We start from the raw sequence: 19,812 nt of genomic DNA, 5'->3' as shown, positions 1-19,812 counted from the left end.
TGCTCCAACTAGTTAGTTGCCACAATCATCAAACTAATTTGGAGTTATCTTGAGTCAAATTTCTTAATAATGGCACATTAACTGAAACAACTTTACCCAAAAACATTAGTCTTTTGTTTCCCAGAAACCAATAGCAGAATAAAAGTTTAAAAGTTTTGATCCAGGTCTGATCTCCTTGAGGCCCGGCTACCTCAAATTAGTCAGAAATTCTTTTTCCGTTTCTTTGTTTTTTTTTCTGTTTTGGATCGATATGGGTGGATCTCGCAATTTTTTTATTGAATCGAAGTTGTTTCAATTGGTGGTTGAGGAAGGGGGGAACTTTTTCTCCCTTAAGATTTTTGAACGAGGGAAGTATTTCATGCACTCAGTGTTTATGGGTAGGATTGCAGCAAGTTGGTTAATGCAAAGCTTGGAACAAATGGTGCTTGGGGTCAACCCCAAACATTTCTTCACGCTCAAGGATGGAGATTCTGCATACACAGTGCAACGGGGTTCTAACCCGTTTGGGCTTTTTATTTTAGTAACAGAGTTAAAAGTTGGCGGGATGAGAAGATCGATCATTATTCCGGCGGGCAGGGCACAACAAGGTTGGAGGGCCTTTGGAATTGAATTGCGGAGAATGTTGGAACCTTCTCATTATGCGTTGGGTTCAAAAGCCATACCGTATAAGGCTAAGTTGGGTTCAGTGATTCATCCTTCCCGGTCCTTTGCTGAAACGGTAAAAGCGCCTGTGCAAGTAAGGAAGCCTTTGCACCAGCCCTTCATTAGAGAGACAGAGAAGTTTCAGGTTGTGGAGAATACAACGCAGCCTCCGAGAGACGAAGTGGGGATTCAGGTGGTGGCTCTTGAAGCTCCGGCTGATAATGTTTTACCGTTTGCCGTGGGTGGTGTGGAGGGGAGCCACCGTAGTATTAATGGTGCTGCTAGGCTTAAGGAGAAAATCCCGGAACAGAATAAATTCAGATTCACTAATTTGAATTTGAAAGCTGTTGATTCTGGCAGGGAGCGTCAATTTAGGAGTTATGGCTGGTTAAGGAAAGGTTTGACTGTGGCAGTAGATGAATTTGGTAAGAGGCGGGTGTCTTGGCAACGTTATAGGGGAGATAAGCAAGCTGTTAAGTGGGTGGAACGTGAGGAAATTTCTGCCCAGGTTGTGAAGGAGGGAATGGACAATGGGCCTTTTGAAGCCCATGCAGTTAAGTGTTGCCCAGGCCCACTGTTGACTAGCCCTTTTGTTTTTGAGGCAGGGGCCTGTTCCAGACAGTCAGAACTTATACCCAGCCCAGGTCTTACAGGCCCAGTTGCTGAGGATGATAAGTTAGAGTCAAGCACGTCGGGTCTGAGCACATTCTCGAAGGGTGCGACTGTCTCAGCAAGCTCGGTGCTCGGTTCTCTACCACCAAGGAGGACGACGAAGGCTCCGGTGGATTCCATAGGCTCGACTCCTCCCATATCGGCGCTGGAAGTTTCTGGCGGGAGTGGGTCTTGCGATCCGGTGAGTTCGAGCTGCCTTACCCAGCCTCCTACAGTGCCGATATTGACGTCGGAAGTGGTGCAGGATGCTTGCGAGGTGGGTTCGTCAACAGCAGCTCCGATATGCACTTCGGTTGAGCCGGCAGTGATGAAGGTGATGTCTTCAGGGGTTTTGGTTGAAGAGGTGGTGGAGATGTCGTCATCTCCGACGAAGACGATGGAGGAGGATGATGAGTTGTTGGGTCCGGAGGTAAGGGCGACGGAGCACGAGGCCTCTGATGGTAAGATGGTATTTAAACATCCTCCCACTATTAGGGAATTGGTCAGTGACTTGGATAAATCATGGGGTAATTCCAAAGAATGGATGCTACAATTGCGAGATGGTCGACAAGTAGTGATTCCGTTAGCTCTATATCGATCTCCAGAAAGCGTGTCGGATTGCTCAGTCACTGATGTAGAGGCTGTAACAGGTAATGACACTGTTATCATTGACGGTCAGCTAATTAGTTGGTCAGAGGACTGTGATGGGTTAGTTGAGTCTGTGTCTGTTGTTAAGGAGGCAGAGGAGGAGATGGGGGATTTTGATGAGAGGTTGATGTCTTGGGAGTGTAGTGGCAAGCCGTTAGAGGTGGTACCTTTGGCCACAGAAGTTCCTTTGGATATGGAGTGTGGTTCTGAGCGGGGGGTTGGGTGTTTGGAGTCGGGTGATGGTAATAATTTATCAATATGGGTAACAAATCGGATTAAGGCTTTTAGAAAATCAGTGGGCACCTCCTTGGAAGGTTTTGAGGAGCAGATTACGGGATTGCTGCTGGCTATAGAGGCCAAGAAAAAGAATAATAAGCTTAAGGCAGTAGATGATCTTATGAAGCACGGTAAGTCAGGGCAGAAAGGTCAGCGGGAGTTGAAAAATTTATTGACTTCTCTGAATGTTGAGGTTGATTCAACGAAACCGAGGAATATAAGTAAGGAGAGGGCTGTGGTGGTTCATCAATGAATTTGAAGATTATTTCTTGGAATGTTAGAGGGCTGAATGATAGGGATAAAAGGCTTCGGATTCGTAATTTGGTAAGGAGATGGAAGCCAGATATTATTTGTATTCAAGAAACTAAAATGGACTTGATAACTAGAGATGTGATTCACAGTTTATGGAGGGGCCAACATGTCGATTGGTCTTATCTAGGCTCTTACGGAGCTTCTGGAGGGGTGTTACTGATGTGGGATACACGGGTTGTGAATAAAGAGGAGGAGGCTGTGGGGCGATTTTCAGTTTCTTGTAGATTTACTAGTGTGTCAGATCAGTTTGTTTGGGCGTTTACTGGTATCTATGGTCCTAATTCTGTGAGAGATAGAAGATTCTTATGGGAAGAATTATTTGGCTTGAATAGTTGGTGGAATGTTCCATGGTGTGTGGGTGGTGACTTTAACGTGGTTAGGTTTCCTTCTGAGCGTTCTGGTTCAACCTCTTTTACTAATGCCATGCGGGAGTTCTCCAATTTTATTTCTGAGCTAGGTCTCATTGATATTCCGCTTCAAGGGGGATCTTTCACTTGGTCTAATACTCGTGAAGTTGCTTCGAAGGCTAGGCTGGACAGGTTTTTGTTTTCTGTAGATTGGGATGATAAGTTTCCGTCTGTTTCTCAACAACGCTTGCCTAGGCTGTTATCTGATCACTTCCCGATTGTTCTTGAGGGTGGTTCCTTTCAGAGCGGTAGGAGGCCATTTAGATTTGAGAATATGTGGCTGAAAGATGAGGGTTTCGTGGAGAGGGTGCGATCCTGGTGGGCATCTTATAATGTCCAAGGAGCTCCGAGTTTTGTGTTGGCCTATAAATTGAAGCTTTTGAAAAATGATTTGAAGAAATGGAATGTGGAGGTTTTTGGAAATGTTGAAGATCGGGTGAGAAAATTGTGGCAAGAGCTTCGTGATTTAGAGATGATTGAGGATAGTCGAACTTTAGTTGCGGAGGAAAGGCTGGAGTTGGAAAGAATTCGAGGTGAATTAGAAAAAGTTACTTTGATGGAGGAAATCTGTTGGAGGCAGAAGTCTAGAGTCCTTTGTCTTAGAGAAGGGGACAGGAATACCAAATTCTTTCATCGTATAGCTAATTCTCACAGAAGAGTTAATTCCATTGATAGGCTTATGGTAGATGGTGAATTGTCTTCAGATCCGGAGGCTATAGCTGGTTGTATCTCTCATTTTTATAGGCAACTATATGCTGAAACTGTGGCTCATAGACCTTTACTAGATGATGTGGAGTTCTCTTGTATCTCAGAGGATGATGCAGTGTGGCTAGATAGGCCTTTTGACGAGGAAGAGGTGTTTGGGGTGATTAGTGATTTTAAGGGTGATAAGGCTCCTGGCCCGGATGGCTTTTCTATGGCGTTCTTTCAGTCTTGCTGGTCTTTGTTGAAGGCTGAAATTATGGCAGTGTTCCAAAACTTTCATACTCAGGCTGTGTTTGAGAAGAGCCTTAATGCTTCTTTCCTTGCTCTTATTCCCAAAAAGGTGGATGCTGTGGAGATTAAGGATTTTCGGCCTATTAGTTTAGTGGGTGGGATCTATAAGATCATTTCTAAAGTGTTGGCTAATCGTCTCAGAAGGGTGGCACATGGGCTTATTTCGAATTCTCAGAATGCATTTGTGAAAGGTAGACAGATATTGGACTCTTTCTTGATTGCTTCAGAATGTATTGATAGTAGATTGAAGTCAGGTGTTCCGGGAGTGTTGTGTAAGTTGGATGTGGAGAAGGCTTATGACCATGTAAGCTGGGGTTTTTTAATGTATATGCTTCAGCGTTGTGGGTTTTCAGAGAAATGGAGAAAGTGGATAATGTGTTGCATATCTACTGTTAAATTCTCCATCCTGATCAATGGTAGTCTTTCTGATTTTTTTGGTAGTTCTAGGGGGATTCGACAAGGGGACCCCTTGTCTCCGTTGCTATTTGACATTGTTATGGAGGGGTTGAGTCAATTGTTGGATGTGGTCGTTACTTCGGTCGGTTCTCCTTCTCTCGTAGGTAATTCAGCCGGTAACTCGGTGATGGTGTCTCATCTTTTGTTTGCCGATGACACTCTTATTTTTTGTGATGCCGATGCTTCGCATATAGCTTGTTTGAGAGCGATCCTAGCTAGATTTGAGGAGGTCTCGTGCTTAAGGATTAATTTGGGGAAATCTCGAGTTGGTTCCTATAGGGGAGGTCTACAATATGGATGTGTTGGTGGGGATGCTGGGTTGTAGGCTATCCTCTCTTCCTTTGAGATATTTGGGGCTTCCGTTAGGAGCTAAATTTAAGGAGTCGTCTATTTGGAATCCTATTTTGGAGAAGATGGAAAGGAGATTAGCAGGGTGGAAGAGGTTGTATCTATCTAAGGGGGGTAAGGTAACTCTTATTAAAAGTACTCTTTCCTCCTTACCTACTTACTTCCTTTCTCTTCTGCCTCTTCCTGGGAAGGTGGCGAATCGTATGGAGAAGTTACAGCGAGATTTTTTATGGAGTGGTCTTAATGGTGACTCTAAGTTACACTTGGTCAATTGGGCTCAGGTTTGTAAGCCGTTGCAGGTTGGAGGGTTAGGTATTAGAAGATTGAGGAGTTTTAATGCTGCCTTACTAGGAAAATGGTTATGGAGGTATGGTACGGAGACCGATGCTCTATGGAGGAGGGTTATTGCAGTGAAATATGGGAATGATTGGGGTGGTTGGTGCAAGAAAAAGGTGACCAGTGCTTATGGTGTTAGTTTGTGGAGACATATGAGGAGTGGTTGGACATGTTTTTCTAAACTCCTTATGTATAATGTGGGTGATGGTACTCGAGTGAAGTTTTGGAAGCATGTATGGTGTGGTGATCGTACTTTCCAAGAGGCTTTTCCGGAGCTCTATAGTATTAGTAGGACAAAGGATTCTTCAGTAGCGGAGGTTATGTGTTGGTCTGGTGGGAGGATTCATTGGGATGCTAAATTTCGTCGTCCTCCACAGGATTGGGAACAAGAATCCTTTGATCGATTTATGGACATGGTCTACTCTTCGACTGTACGGGGTTTGGGTCCGGATCGGTTGTGTTGGAAGCCAGCAAGGAGTAGAGGTTTTGAGGTTAGAGGTTTCTATCGTTCTTTCTACCCTCCTACCACCTTACCATTCCCTTGGAAGTTGGTTTGGAAATCAAAGGTTCCTCCAAGGGTAGCTTTCTTTTCATGGTCTGCTTCTTTAGGTAAGATTTTAACAACAGATAATCTTCGCAAACGACGAGTGCTAGTTCTGGATTGGTGCTATATGTGTAAGAATTGTGGGGAGTCGGTGGATCATCTTCTTCTTCACTGCCCCATTGCTTGTGAGTTGTGGTCGTTGGTGTTTTGCCTATTTGGAATTCATTGGGTTATGCCTCAGAAGGTTATTGAGTTGTTTGAGTCTTGGCAGGGTAAGTTTGGAAGACATAGAAATATAGAGTTGTGGAGAATTGTGCCTCATTGCTTGTTATGGTGTATTTGGCGAGAAAGGAATGAGAGATGCTTCGAGGGCTGTGAACGCTCTATACTAGAGATTAAGTCTTTATTCCTACACACTCTCCTCGATTGGAGTGTGGTTTTTTGTCATTTTTCTTGTTCTTCCCTTCCTGTTTTACTTGATTGTTGTAATCTTGGTTATTGATTTATGCCCCCATAGTACATTCCCAATGTACTCGGGTTGGCTGTTCTTCATTTTTTAATAAAACTTTCGTTACTTATCAAAAAAAATTTGGAGTTATCCCGGTGGTGGCTTTTTTGAGTTTGCATCTTTTTCTCTTTTTTTTTTGGCTGAATGGAAAATTTTTATTAAGAAGAGAGTTGAGAAACAACACCAACATCTTCCAAAATTACATCCAAAAGATTTGGAGGAGCTGAGCTTGGGCCAAAGAAACCAAAAATGCTATTCAGCAAAGACCAGTGGGCCAATACATGGGCAGCCCTGTTAGCAACTCTAGGGACCCAATCAAAAGAGATAGGTCTATTTATAATTACAATTTACTAAACTTTTGATCTCAGCTATAATGCTTACAATTCTCCAAGGAACAATGACACATGAAGATAGCCCTAGAAGGCTTGAATACAGGTTTTGCAATCACCCCTATGCATACCATGGCCGGGTTGCAATGCATAGCCATGTAAACTGCATTTTCAAATCGCCTCTACTTCTGCTTGGACATTGCAATTCACAGCTTGAGTAAGGTCCAACTCAACTTTATACATTGTTTTGATAATGGTGGTCATGGCTAAAAGTTGGTATTTATAAATCTTCTACTAGGATAATGCAAATGCAATCAGTTAGTCAGAATGTTATCAATTAAAGGGTAAAGCATTATTTATTCATTTCCTTTAAAAATATCATAGATTCTAGTATGTTTGAAACGAAAGAAGATAGAGACAAGAGGAGAGGGAAGAATGGCCAGAATATACTAATCTGGAATTACGCTTAAAATATTAAGCGCCGATTTGTAGGTATAAACCCTAGTAAGCATCAAAAGTTATGCATTTGGTGTCATACAATCTGAAATTTTCCCTGCAGAAACTGGATTCCTCTATTGTTTTTTTAATGCGCTTTTGGTGGTGATTAGAGTGCCTTCAAATGCAGATTTTTACTGAAATTTTATTTGTTTATTTGCTGAAAGTTTATTAAAAAATAATTATACTCGGAAAAAGTGAGACATTAAAAAGTTATTCATGAACAAATAAATTGAAAAGTTACTTTCAAAAAAAAGAAAAAAAGAAAAAAAAAAGTGGTGATGCCAAACAAAGTTTATTTGCTGCTTCATGCCCCACAAGTAGAATTCACACAGCATCAGTTGAATCAATAGTTCACATCATCCTCTCTTTTTTTCTTCTTTTTTATGTAAAGTACGAGCCAGCCATTTAGATTCTTAATATGATTATCAAGCATCTACTAATGGCCAATTCGCTAATCAAAGTTTTTCTGCTATGCCATGAATTGGAAGAGCAAGCACCCAACTGCAAAGTGCAAAGTTTATTGAAGGCCCCACATTCAGCAAGGATGGTTGGTTGAAACTTGAATATGCTTATTTTGTAAAAATACCGCTGCTAAGGGCCCGAAATTGTATTGGTTATTTATATATGGCTGGTTTTACTATTTGGAGTCATAATTTGCCATTTCAGTTTTTACTCAATGGTAAATACAATAAATCAGGTACAAATTCATAGATTTGAATCAAAATGACTAAGAAACCCCAATAAAAAAAATGATGAAGGTTTCATTTTCAGTAGCCATGCCACAAATCAAGCTAAAGACAATTTCAGTCAAAGCACCAAGAATACATTTGTGGATTCAAAATCGAATTGTATATATTGATGCCTAACCTTACTAGCATATCAGAAAGATAAAAAACAATACTATATAATTCAAAGATTAACAAGATTTTAGTACCTAAGGTTTGGATCAACAAGTATTTACCTTTTAGGCAAAACTCGTTTGTGAGACAGACTTCTAATCCCCAACAATATGAACACAATAGAATTCATCCAGGAGAGTGAAATACAGCTTAAAATGGAAATTTTCAAATTGAAGTTCTGGCTCTAACTTCATCTTGATGTTTGATGTCCTGTAAATTTTTTCGCTCTATGTTTGCAGGGATCATGAAGTGGAACAAGAAATTCAATAGATGCTCACACTCCTATACCTAACTAGTTTGCATGCCTAGTAGATTGCTTAGGTTCAAATCCTGCCTATTAAACCTAAACCAAAAACAAAAGAGTAATACTACAAACACAGTATCTTTTACAACGGCTGAGTAAGTAAGTTGTTATTGATTCTCATACCGATCCACCACTAACACCATTTTAGTGTCTACCATTATTAACTTGCCATCTTAACAGTTGTGGAAATGTTACGACTAGAATTATTAAAAACAAAAACAAACCAGCACCAACTCGCTAAACACCTCACCAAATTTTATTTGCCTTATTTATTATACAATAAGAGGAGTTCAACCTACAATGCCAGACTAAAAAGAAAAACCTACAACTAAAATTTATATCTTTAAAATAAATGATACATAATCAAAGAAATTGTACAGAGACAAATCAAATTGAACATCTACTGCAGCCACTAGCTATGTGAGAGGGCTAACCTCTTTGATTCAATTTCTCTCACACTTTGAACTATGTCATCGATGTTTCTAGATAGGTGATGCGAATGGTCCTCCATATCTCTTAGAACCATATCAAGTTGTTCTTGAAAAGCTGCAGATCGCTTTCGCTCTCGCTGTAACTCAGCAGTCAATTCTCGAATTTTTAAATCTTTCTCATCCTGAAAGAAATATCAACAACACTAAAAACATATTGATAGTAAAATGTAAAGAAGCTTTTTTCCAACAAAAATATAATGTATTTTTTATGGCTCGAAAAATCAAATTATCAAATCAAAGAAATCATAACAATTAAGGTACCCATTTCAAGGTCAGAATTCATTTGCTGGAGGAGAGAGAGAGAGCGACGGAAACAACATTAATATTTTTGTTCTTCAATTATCTATTAGGAAAAATTATCAGGAAAAATATCCAACATAATTGTCAAGGACAACAATTTTTATGATGATAGTGGATTAAAAGATTCAAAGCACTAACATTTTCTTACGTGTAAGGGGACTTGGAAAAGATAATGCCACTGATTTTCCTGCTCTTCTATTCATATAGTGGAAGGGCTAAATGATTGACTGCTATAAAAAAATCATCTCATTGTTCAAGTGTCATCTAGTGAATTAGAGAAGCCAGGGTCTGCAGGACTTCGCTAACCTTTTTCACAAAACAAATTAATATCTCAAGACTGAGCTATGGCTTTTCCAAGCTTTCAGAATCTACAAATTTGAAATCATTGACTTCCAGCCACTCTCAGTGTTGTTAAAAGTTCCAGGTGCATTTAAATGCAAATGCCTCCTAAAGCCTAGACAGAAAATGCAAAGCGCAGGTGCGTGCCTGATTCAAATAAAGTGTACATTTTTAAAAATATAATCTAAAGTCTAGAGATATTCATAACATTTAATTTTAAAGATAAAATAGCAATATATTTTGGGTAATAATACAAAAAAAATACTTGAGGTTTGCCAGTAAATCACTTTAAAGAGTTATCTGCTATCCAACCTTTTATTTTCTTCTAAATCTTATCCTGTAGGTTTTGATATATATAATAAGAAATATTTTTGTTTGTAATTAGCACAGCCTAAGAATAGTGTTCTTAATAATCCAATAATTAATTTTATGATCCAACGGTTAATAGTAATTGATTCATATACTTTGAAAGTTTGAACTTTCCCAGTGCACCTTACGTGCTTCATTCAGGTAACAAAAGTGCTTCACTCCTAGAGCTTCACCCTCTGCACACTTGCACCAAGGCGCTTTTAACAACATTGACCAATATTACAGGAATATATGCCTTCTTTTCTTCAAGCATCTAGAACTTTGAGCATCTTGTTCAGTAGATGACTAATTAATACTCATTCAAAGATATCATTATCTTTTATAGAAATCTAAACATAAACAGCATTAATACTGCTTCAAAAAGGCCTTCGTTAAAGAAAATAATAGTTTGGTAATCAGAAAATTTTTCATTTTAACAATGTTAAAGATTTCAAGATGTACAGAAACAAGAAAAAAAAAAGGCCTCAAATGAAGATGATTTATGAACAAAAGAGGTTCCACAGTGCGGACACCAAATATTATGCTGATTGAAACCAAATTTGTGCTTTTTTGAAATTTGAATGATTTTGATTTTTTTTTTTCTTTTTTTTATTGAGGATTTCATGGAATTGTATTCATGGCATGATTAAAACGTTCCTTGTTGATGTAAGCTTGAAAACCCTATTAAAAGAGGTTCCAGTAAATGTTTGGGACGTTGAATTTTGAATGATTCAATGGATAAAAAATACTCAGTTGAGTTTCCTCTATAGCTTGGTGGTGATTCCAAGCAGTCCTAGGTAGTTGAAACCTAGAGTTTGTGCCCACTTCCCTTGTTTAACTTTATTTTCTATTTGTGTATCTACCTGTGCATCAAATTTAGTATCAGAGCAAACCTCAATCTATCATAATCTTGCTTTTCCACACCAATATCCAAGATAGCATCACCAACACCAACAATATTAACCAATTTGCATCCATACCCACAAACCTGAAATTACCCAATCTGCCCAAATCCAACCACCCACAGTGATCAAAACACCACAAAATCTCACCCCACAGTTAGCCAACACCTAAAACTATGACCCAAATTGCACAAAAATCCACAGTTATCACCTTGCTCCAACCCATCACTAGAGCTCAACCTCCACCAAGAACCCATCCTGCCACCATCTAGAAAATCCATAGCCCAAGCCCCCGCCATGAGCCCCACCATTGCCATCAAATCCATCATTCCCCTGTTGGCTCTTGGAAACCTCCATTTGCCACTCATTAACTTCAACCTCGTAGCCAAGAGTGACCCATAAATAAATAAATAAAAGACAAGCATGATGCGTACCCAAAGGCCCAATGTCCACAAGCCTTCAAATCAACTCATTTGAAAGGTAAACAACACTCAAGTCCAGCCCAAATCAATCCCTCAATCAACCTGACACATTAAATGCCCAACCCATTACCCTAACCTAACCCATTTTTAAAAGAAGAAGAAGAAGAAAAAGAAATAAAACCCAACCCATTACTTATGGGTAAGCCTGCGCCCTCTTTAACTCCACCCAATGACCTTGCGGTTGGATGGAGGATTGCTCAACACTAATTGACACAAGAGTACTACCTATAGCTATACTCGAAATGACCAAGTCTCTCCCACCTAGGGGAATTGATGCGGGTACTAGACATTATGCTGATTTGAACCAAATTTTCTCTCATTTATACTCCAAACATAAGCAGTATATTGACAATGCAACATCTCTCCACAACTTTTTACCTTAACAAAAAGTGAAAATTTATTTTTTTAGAGAACAACTACCATTAACATATCCTTCTATGTCACAAGTAGCATCATCCAATAACAAAGATACATGACAAGGGTTTGACACTTCTCAAAGCGATCAAAAGCACAGAAAGGATAACCTTTCTAAGCACATATAATCAAACAAATTCATCTTATTGACCTTATTATCTACCAACATAATTGCATCTTGTAACTAAACTAATTTGCCAACAAGTAAAAACTTCAAATCATATAAACCTAACGTCAGGTTCTATTGCATGACTACAGGACATACATTATTTACGCATTCTATGAGGGAAATATCACGAAAGCATCAGAATAACTGTTAGAAGGAAGATCATAACATTTTTTAACTTTTGGAAATAGGGAAATATTAGTAAGCTAGCAGGATTTTTTTTACGAAGGAGAAATTTTAACAACATTTTTTTTTTTTGGATAATTCAATACTTACAACGGAGGAGGGGGAATTTGAACCGTGGATGTCATGGACACACCAAGAGGTGCCAACTAGTTGAGCTACAACGCTTTTGGTTAACAACATAAACTAGAATACAATTTAACCTTATTAAGAACTAAAAAATTTGGTACTCAATTAACATAAAGCTACCCCCATGTTCTGTTAGATATCCAACTTATAACTGCTTGAAATTTTCAATGATGCTACTGTAACAGTATAAGAATATAATGGTTTAAAACCACATTATACTAGTAGATAATGCAATTTTTATAAAAGAAAAGAACATATTGGCAACTATTTGTATAGAAGTTAATTGAGCACTCACGGGTGTTTGCGATAGAAGCACACTTCGTCTACCATTAGCGGGTGTAACTACCAATGGATGATTATGCTCCTTCACAAATCTTGTAACAACCCATTTCCCAGTTTTCTCTTTCTTCACCACTATCATTGCCTTACAACCTTCCCTTGTGATTGCCCGAGGTTTCCTATTTTCACTTCTTTTGGGCCTCAATTTACGAAAACCCTCTTTATTACACACAAGTCGACGCCAAACAACTTTCCCATCACGCATTGATCTCCGAAATGCATCAACGCGCATGATGAACCCCATGCGAGTGGCGTATGCATCATAGAACACCTTGGCAGCCTCCTCAGATTCAAAATCCATACCCACATACGGCTCCATATCTGAACTCCCTTCAGTTGAAACCAAATCCTTCCCATTAGAACTCTCTATCAAATCCCCATCCTCACCCGAAGAATGGTGTTCATCCACTGCCAGAAAACCATTTTGCACCCCTCATAACAACCAATCTCAAAAAAAAAGTAAAATAAAACAAAATAAAATCACGTCAAGGCCATCCCCACTCAACAACAAGTTCATCTATTCAAAAATCAATGACATACAAACAGATACCCAAGATAAATGTCTACAAAATCTCATTTAACCAGATTTTGGATGATGGGTACAAAAATTTACAGCATATCTATGAAGCTAACACAAAAACCAGTATTGACCCACATAATATAACAAACTAAAACTAGGATTACAAATGAGTAAAAACAAAACAAAACAAATTCAACAACAAGCTCTTCTATTTAAAAACAAATGTTATACAAACAAGTGACTACAGAAACTCACTTAAGCAGATTTTGGATAATGGGTATTACGATTTTATAGCATATCTATGAAGCTAACCCAAAAACCAGTAGTAACCCACATAATATGATATCAAATTAAAACTGGGTTTGACATTGAAAACTATTTTCCGGACTTAGAATTTCATTTCCCAAAATTTTCGGGGCAAGCAAACAGAAACAACTAAGTTTGCCAAATCTTCAAAATATATATATCAAATTGAAATGACATGCGAAAGAGAAATAAAAGAAGAGTGAGTGATTCTTACTTGAATCAGAGATCTAAAGCCCAAAAGCAACAGCAAGAGAGGAAGATTCTTCGGAACGCAGAGTTCAGTTCAGAATTCAGTGTGTGTGGTCTACTACTCTTATGTCCTGCCACGTCAGCATCCGTTTTGGTTTGCTTGCTTATTTATTTTTATTTTTTAATAGAGCGTTTTATTTTCTTGAAATAGGTTTGTTTGCTTATTATGTTATAGTTTAATAGCCTTAATTGGTTGAAATCTTTCAGTCAAAAATTTATTTGAAAATGGAAATCTTGAACTTTTTTTTGCTTCTCTTTCTTTAATAGGATATGTAAGCTTAATTAGTAGGTTGTAAGTTTGTTTTGATATTGTCTTAAAGGAGTTTAAGTTTATTCATAACTCTTAAACTAGGGGTATTCATTGGTGAGGTTGAGTTAGTTTTAAACTTGATCTGGCACTTGACACGATTACCTTTGTGAAGGATGAGATCTGCCGTCAATTGAATGGATCAGTTTGGTCAGATTTTCAAGTGGGCAACCTAAGACTCAATCTATTTGAGGTTATTTCGAACTATTGAACTCATTCTTTTTCTATCCACTTTTGGAGTAAAGATTAAATTTATTTGACTAAAGTTTGCCCCACTCTTAAGGTAATTAAGTGAGATTCTCCCTTCTTGAACCAAGTGTTCGTTAATATCAAATTATATGTTGTTGCAAAAGATGAGAATTATGGTAGATTAATGGTCAACATAAAATTTAGTCCCTCTATTATAAATGGATCAATACAAATATTCTAACCTTTCTTATAATAGAAGTTATTTTCTTTGAATTTTTGGTTTGCCTAAAAGTAGCACAGAATAAAATAACTTAGCCTCCAATAATCTTATATTGTGTTATGCACTTAGACACTGTTGACATAACTATAGCAACTTAGTCTCAAATATCTTAATTTCATGTTCTATACTTAATCACAATCCTTGAATCTAAATTATGTTTTCATTCCTTGGCTTTAAGTCTTTTATTTTTAGATATTACCAAACCCATTGACCTTAATCACAAAATGAAATAGCATCATTCTTCTACACCAGCTCGAGGCAAGGATGGGATGTAGCCTTAAAGCAAGAATTTTGCATTGAACACAAAGATTGAGCATCCTAAGCCACCCTTTTGCAATTTCAATTTTTCCATCCAAGTTAGCTTAAGTAACAGGCCAACAACAAACCATTGTTTTCAGACCCGGACCGGACCGGGAGGTCGGACCATGAAAATCGAGAACCGGGATGAAAATCGGTTTTTTAAGCATAAAGAACCGGATTTTTTGTTAATTCCGTGAACCCCTAAACTGGGGTTGGCGCACAAACCGGTGGCAAGAACTGTGCAGTCCAACCCCTTAGCAATTTTTTTATTTATTTATAAAAACAACTTAACACAATTTTATTCTACTTAATTAAATTATTTATCTCTTATAAGGAATAAAAAAAATTATAATTAAAATCCTTCAAAAATATTCAACTTTACTTCAAAAATTAATCATAAATTTAATGTTTTCATGGTTATTATTTTATTTTATTAACTTTCCTATTTAATTATTAAATATATGATTAAAAATCATTAAATTTTTCTTACAAATATAGATATATTAGTTAATTTTACTAGTTTTATAAATTTAATATCTATATTTAGGATTTAATTAATTATTAAATTAATTATGACATCATCACAGTTCAACCTCGGTTCGACCTCAAAAATCTTAAATCTCTCATTTTTACAGTTTAATAAACAATCCAAATTTTAAAACCATGCAACAAACTCTAGTGAGCTCACCTTGGTTGCTACATTACTACCATATGGATTAGCCACTGTCTCTCGTCTTTTTAACCTTCGTGAGGAAAACTAGAATACTGGGTAGATCCTATCAGTCCAATGCTAACAAAATCAAAAGGCCCAGCCCAAGTGTGTCCAGTTTGATTTGATAAAAGACATTTCACATTTTGCCAAACTCTGTTCCTATAGATCAAACAACTCACTTGGAGGAATGCAGATCGTGGTCCCTACACATGGCCTAGCTATTGGCATGGACCATGGAGGCTGTACACTTCGGGCCTTTAAATTTAAAAAATTCACTTAAATACCAACAGAGCACTCTCACTTAAAAAGCAGTGCTTACAAATATATATATATATATATATATATATATATATTAATAAAAGATCTCTTGTTTTAATTATATAAAATTCAAAAAATATTTAATATAATAATGGTTTAAGTATAGGTGTCCCTTGTTTTATTTAATAAAATAAAATAATCTTGCTTTTAAACAATGGACTTTGAGATAATTCATCCTTCTAGTAAGAAATGCGTTTGTGCTAAAACTGTAAAATTGAAAACGATACTAGATCAAATTCTTGTTTTATTCAATATTGAACCTAACCTAGTATGATTATCTGGTTCATACAATTGTACATAAAACTCAAAATCAAAACAATTTTAGTTCATACAAATCTCTCTCTCTCTCTCACCTAGGTCACCAAAAAAAAAAATGATAATATATTTTAGTCCACATAACTATTTAAGTTTTGAGGATAACACTTAATCTAGAGTTTTGCATATAAAATAAAATCACTTATGGTATTTGTTTTATATTAAAACAATATGTATATATGTTGGTATATAAGCAACTCACTATTTGTACGTTTTCATAAATGTTTAATGTGTTACCCATGAAATAACACTAGGGGTTAAGTGTTAGGCTCCGAACTTTAGAGAGATTCCACATAAGGAATTTGTGGATTTTGATTAGTAATTGTGTGGTTTCTTTTTGTCAAGATCCATTAAGTTTGAGCTATTTAAGTACCCCAAAACTATAATTTTTAGTAAATATAAAAATTTAAAAAGCAAAATTCTATCATTTTAGGGTATTCAACTTTTTATAGTTGACGAATATTAATTGGTAAAAGGATCACATTGTTAATGATTTTAAACAGACTTGGTAAGCAGGTCAGGTCAGATAAGTTCGAGTTTGATCTAGTTGAGTATAATTTTGAAACATATCAAACTAAATTGGGTTGCAAAATCTGTGACTCTTACTTGCTCCTTGTTGGGTTAGTTCAATTTGGTATGACCAACACCTTCTTTGAAAGAGGAATTAAAAAAAAAAAAAAAAAAAAGGAACTTAAGTATATTATTTTGTCTTCCTTTCAATAAAAATAAGAGAATAAAAAAAATAAAAACACTTAAAAATAAAAGTTAAATAGTACCTAAATTCTTATGTTTTAGGGTCTAAGATTCACTAGTTTAATAATTTCACAAAAGAAAAAAAAAAAAAAACGGATGTCATAAACCAAATATAAACCTCAACTGCAATTGTCATTTGTTAAGCATGAAATAAATTTAAATCATCTACAAAAAATAATCAAATATATAAAGCATTAAGAATAAAACATATCATGATAGGCAACAAAAAGTAATTAATTAATATGGAAATCTATAAATAAACTTATGAAAACTACTTAATCTACTCAATGTTAATATTAGATCCAGAGCTCTAAATATTAATATTTAGGGATTGTGTGGGGAGCAAAAAGAGCTTGATGGGAATGTGGGCCGTTGGGCCATGCTAAGGAAGGCCGACCTGCTCTTGGGTTTAGAACTTGTCAGTGCTACGGGTCGGCCCATACGCCGAGGATCCGAGGATCCAGCCGAGGATGAATTTCCCTTCGGACGGACACCGGAGGACCCGGAACTTCATGGTAAAGGTTAGGGAATAACATAGTCAAGACCAATGGTTAAAGGGGGTGAACCCTTGAATGTCCTAGAAGCGCCGATGTTAGAGAAATACCAAAAATAAAGGCTTCCACCTCCACATTAAAGACCCTGCACCTACCACCCTGGCCGCATTAATGGGGAAGTGACACCTGAACAGTGGAAGGGAAACTTCTGGTTACTATTCAAAGGCACCGAGAAAAGAAATATCTAGGCTAAGGGGGATTTGGGGCAACACGTGTACAAAGTATCAAAAAGAGGAGTATTTAAGGAGCAACCTAGAACAGGAAATAAGACTCACTTTTTTGTAATAAAAAAGGAAAAGAAAAAAAAAGAGAAAGAGATAATATAAGAACAACCCTCGGCTTACATCCGAGGAGGCTGATTTACAATATTCTTTGTTGTTTCCAAGTGCTTGCAATCTTTTGGCTTGTCATTTAATCCTCAAACACTTCTAACCTGGGTTTCAAGCCCACACTCTACAAATTCATATTGATTAAGGCTCATTGGGCCTGAGCCCGTAACTGTTCTTGGGGCCAGGTGCAATTGTGCACTTACAGATTGCATCTCAAGTTGTGAGCAATTGTGTTAGTATTTTAAGTATAGAAATTTTATATAAAGTTTAGTATACAATGAAAATGGGTTAACAATAAAGAAATAAAATTTTAGATTCTATAACTCTGGTTTTTCTGCGATGGATTAAATATTACTTTCAAATCCATATAATTAACTTCCAGTGAGATCAAAGCTGGTATAAACAAATTCAAACAAGCAGGTGTATTTCAATGTCAAACATGCAAATACAATAACTAAATAATCTAGTAATAACAATAAGCCAACAACCTAGGGTAAAAAATACAAACACAAAATTATGACATTATGCGAAGAAATAATATAGGAAGTACTTGCCAAATTCATCAATTGCTGATTAAAAAAGATAGCACATAGCATATAATTTGATAACATTAATAAAACTACCAAAATGTTTTTAACCTAAATCCCGAATATGTAATAACCAATTCAGCCTTATTAATTGAGGGTTTTTTTTAAAATAATTTATTAAAACATCATTGTTAAGGTTGCCAACTACTAAACGCAATCACTATATCCTTCAATCACTAATCAGACTGAAGGTCTAAAGAGAGAAGATTAGCCATGGTAAGGATTTTGTATGAAAAAATTATTGTCAAAGTTGCCAACTACTAAATGCAATGAGAGCTAACAGGTGACAGTTTTGATGAAAGAAAATAGATCATATACTATCTCCTTCAATTACTAAGTGTGGAGGAACGAACCTCTCCAATTAGAAGGTATTGTCATTTTCGAAAAGCTTGTTTCCTCAAAGTTTTGCTCAATCCCACGTCAGAGAGAAACGCCTCCCACCCATGCCTTATAAGCGCTTGGCCTAAGAGACGCCTCCCACCCATGTGTAGTAGTGGTATACTCATCCTTAGGCCAAGCGCTTATAAGGCATGGGTGAGAGGCGTCTCTCTCCGACGTGGGATTGAGCAAAACCTTGAAGAAACAAGCTTTCCGAAGAGGACAATACTTTCTAATTGAAGAGATTCGTTCCTCCACATTAAGCAAGACTAAATATCTAAAGAGAGAAGATGAGTCATGGATAGGGTTTTTATATGGAAAAATTACAATCAAGATTGTCAACCACAAAATGCAACAGGAGATCTTAAGTGATTGTTTAGACGAAAGAAAGTCAAAGCGTAAACTATCTCCTTCAATTACTAGGCAAGACTAAGGGTCTGTTTGGATAGAACTTATTGCTGAAAACTGAAAACACTGTAACAAAATAATATTAAAATGTGTGAATAGTACCGCAGGACCCATTTTTAATGAAAAAGTTGCTGAAAAGTGAAATTTGTGGGTCCGTAAACAGTGCACGGATGCACTGTTCACAGAAGACTGGGTCAACAATTGCGGCTGGAAAAAAAAAAAAAAACTAAAAACGCTGAAACGCAAAACGCAAAACGCAATTTCAGTGGAATCCAAACGCCCTCTAAATCTCTTAAAAGAGAAGATGAGTGATTGATAGGGTTTTTGTGTGTGTGTGTGTGTATATATATTAATTAAGAGTCCGTTTGGATAGAACTTATTGTTAAAAACTGAAAACACTGTACAAAAATAATTTTTTAATGTGTAAAAATTACTGTTCATCCCAAAAAGTACTGTTCATTGGCCTAAAATCACTGTTCATGGCCAATGAACAGTGACATATGCGAGTGGAAAAAAAAAAAAAAAAACGGGCTGGACGTGGACGTGCTGTGCTATCCAAACGCACTCTAAATCAAGGATGTCAACAGCAAAATACAATTGGAGATTTTAAGTGACTATTCTGATAAAAAAAAAAAAAAAAAATCAAAGCATACATTATCTCCTTCAATTACTAAGTAAGAATGAGGGTCTAAAAAGAGAGGATAAGTCATGAATCAAGATGGAAATAATGAATTTATTTTCTTTTTGAAAAAAAAAAGAAAAAGATTGACCTTACTCTACCCACCATTTTAGGGGTGTTTGTTTTGTATTTTCAAACAACAATTTTCAGTTTTTAAACGGTTTTACATGTATTTCTACATACTTTTTCACCAACACATATTTCCACAAACGTTTTCAAACAACAATTTTCAGTTTTTAAACACATATACCAAACAGGCTCTTAGTATGCCGATTTTCTGACATGAATTGACATATTTTTCATATATTCAAACATACACACATTTGTTCATTTTATTTATTTATTTATTTATGGTTCAAATCCATTTTTTGAGGCTATTTT

The 19,812-nt window shown here is 36.7% G+C and overlaps 1 protein-coding gene across 2 annotated transcripts; it reads right to left on the bottom strand.

Moving 5' to 3' along the window:
* Positions 1–8,400: 8,400 nt before the first annotated feature.
* Positions 8,401–13,428, bottom strand: LOC142618471 (protein FAR1-RELATED SEQUENCE 5). Of its 2 annotated transcripts, none has more exons than XM_075791412.1 (3): positions 13,288–13,428; positions 12,204–12,655; positions 8,401–8,767 (listed from the first exon to the last, which is right to left on the bottom strand). In XM_075791412.1, coding segments are annotated over exons 1-3 (654 nt in total). In that variant the 5' UTR covers positions 13,289–13,428; the 3' UTR covers positions 8,401–8,566. The 2 variants fall into 2 exon arrangements, with proteins under 2 accessions (XP_075647527.1, XP_075647528.1); XM_075791413.1 differs by having other exon boundaries at positions 12,204–12,694; positions 13,288–13,417.
* Between the last annotated feature and the right edge of the window lie 6,384 nt (positions 13,429–19,812).

Source organism: Castanea sativa, chromosome 12 (assembly GCF_040712315.1).
Source record: "Castanea sativa cultivar Marrone di Chiusa Pesio chromosome 12, ASM4071231v1".
NCBI classification, from domain to species: Eukaryota; Viridiplantae; Streptophyta; class Magnoliopsida; order Fagales; family Fagaceae; genus Castanea; species Castanea sativa.
This window is presented reverse-complemented; position numbering and strand designations above follow the sequence as displayed.

Bases quoted from the DNA above. Each gene is read 5' to 3' on its own strand.
- LOC142618471 (XM_075791412.1), bottom strand. The intron at 8,768-12,203 runs GTGAGTGCTCAA...TATTTCTTTCAG, and splicing joins TGCTTCTATCGCAAACACCC to GATGAGAAAGATTTAAAAAT.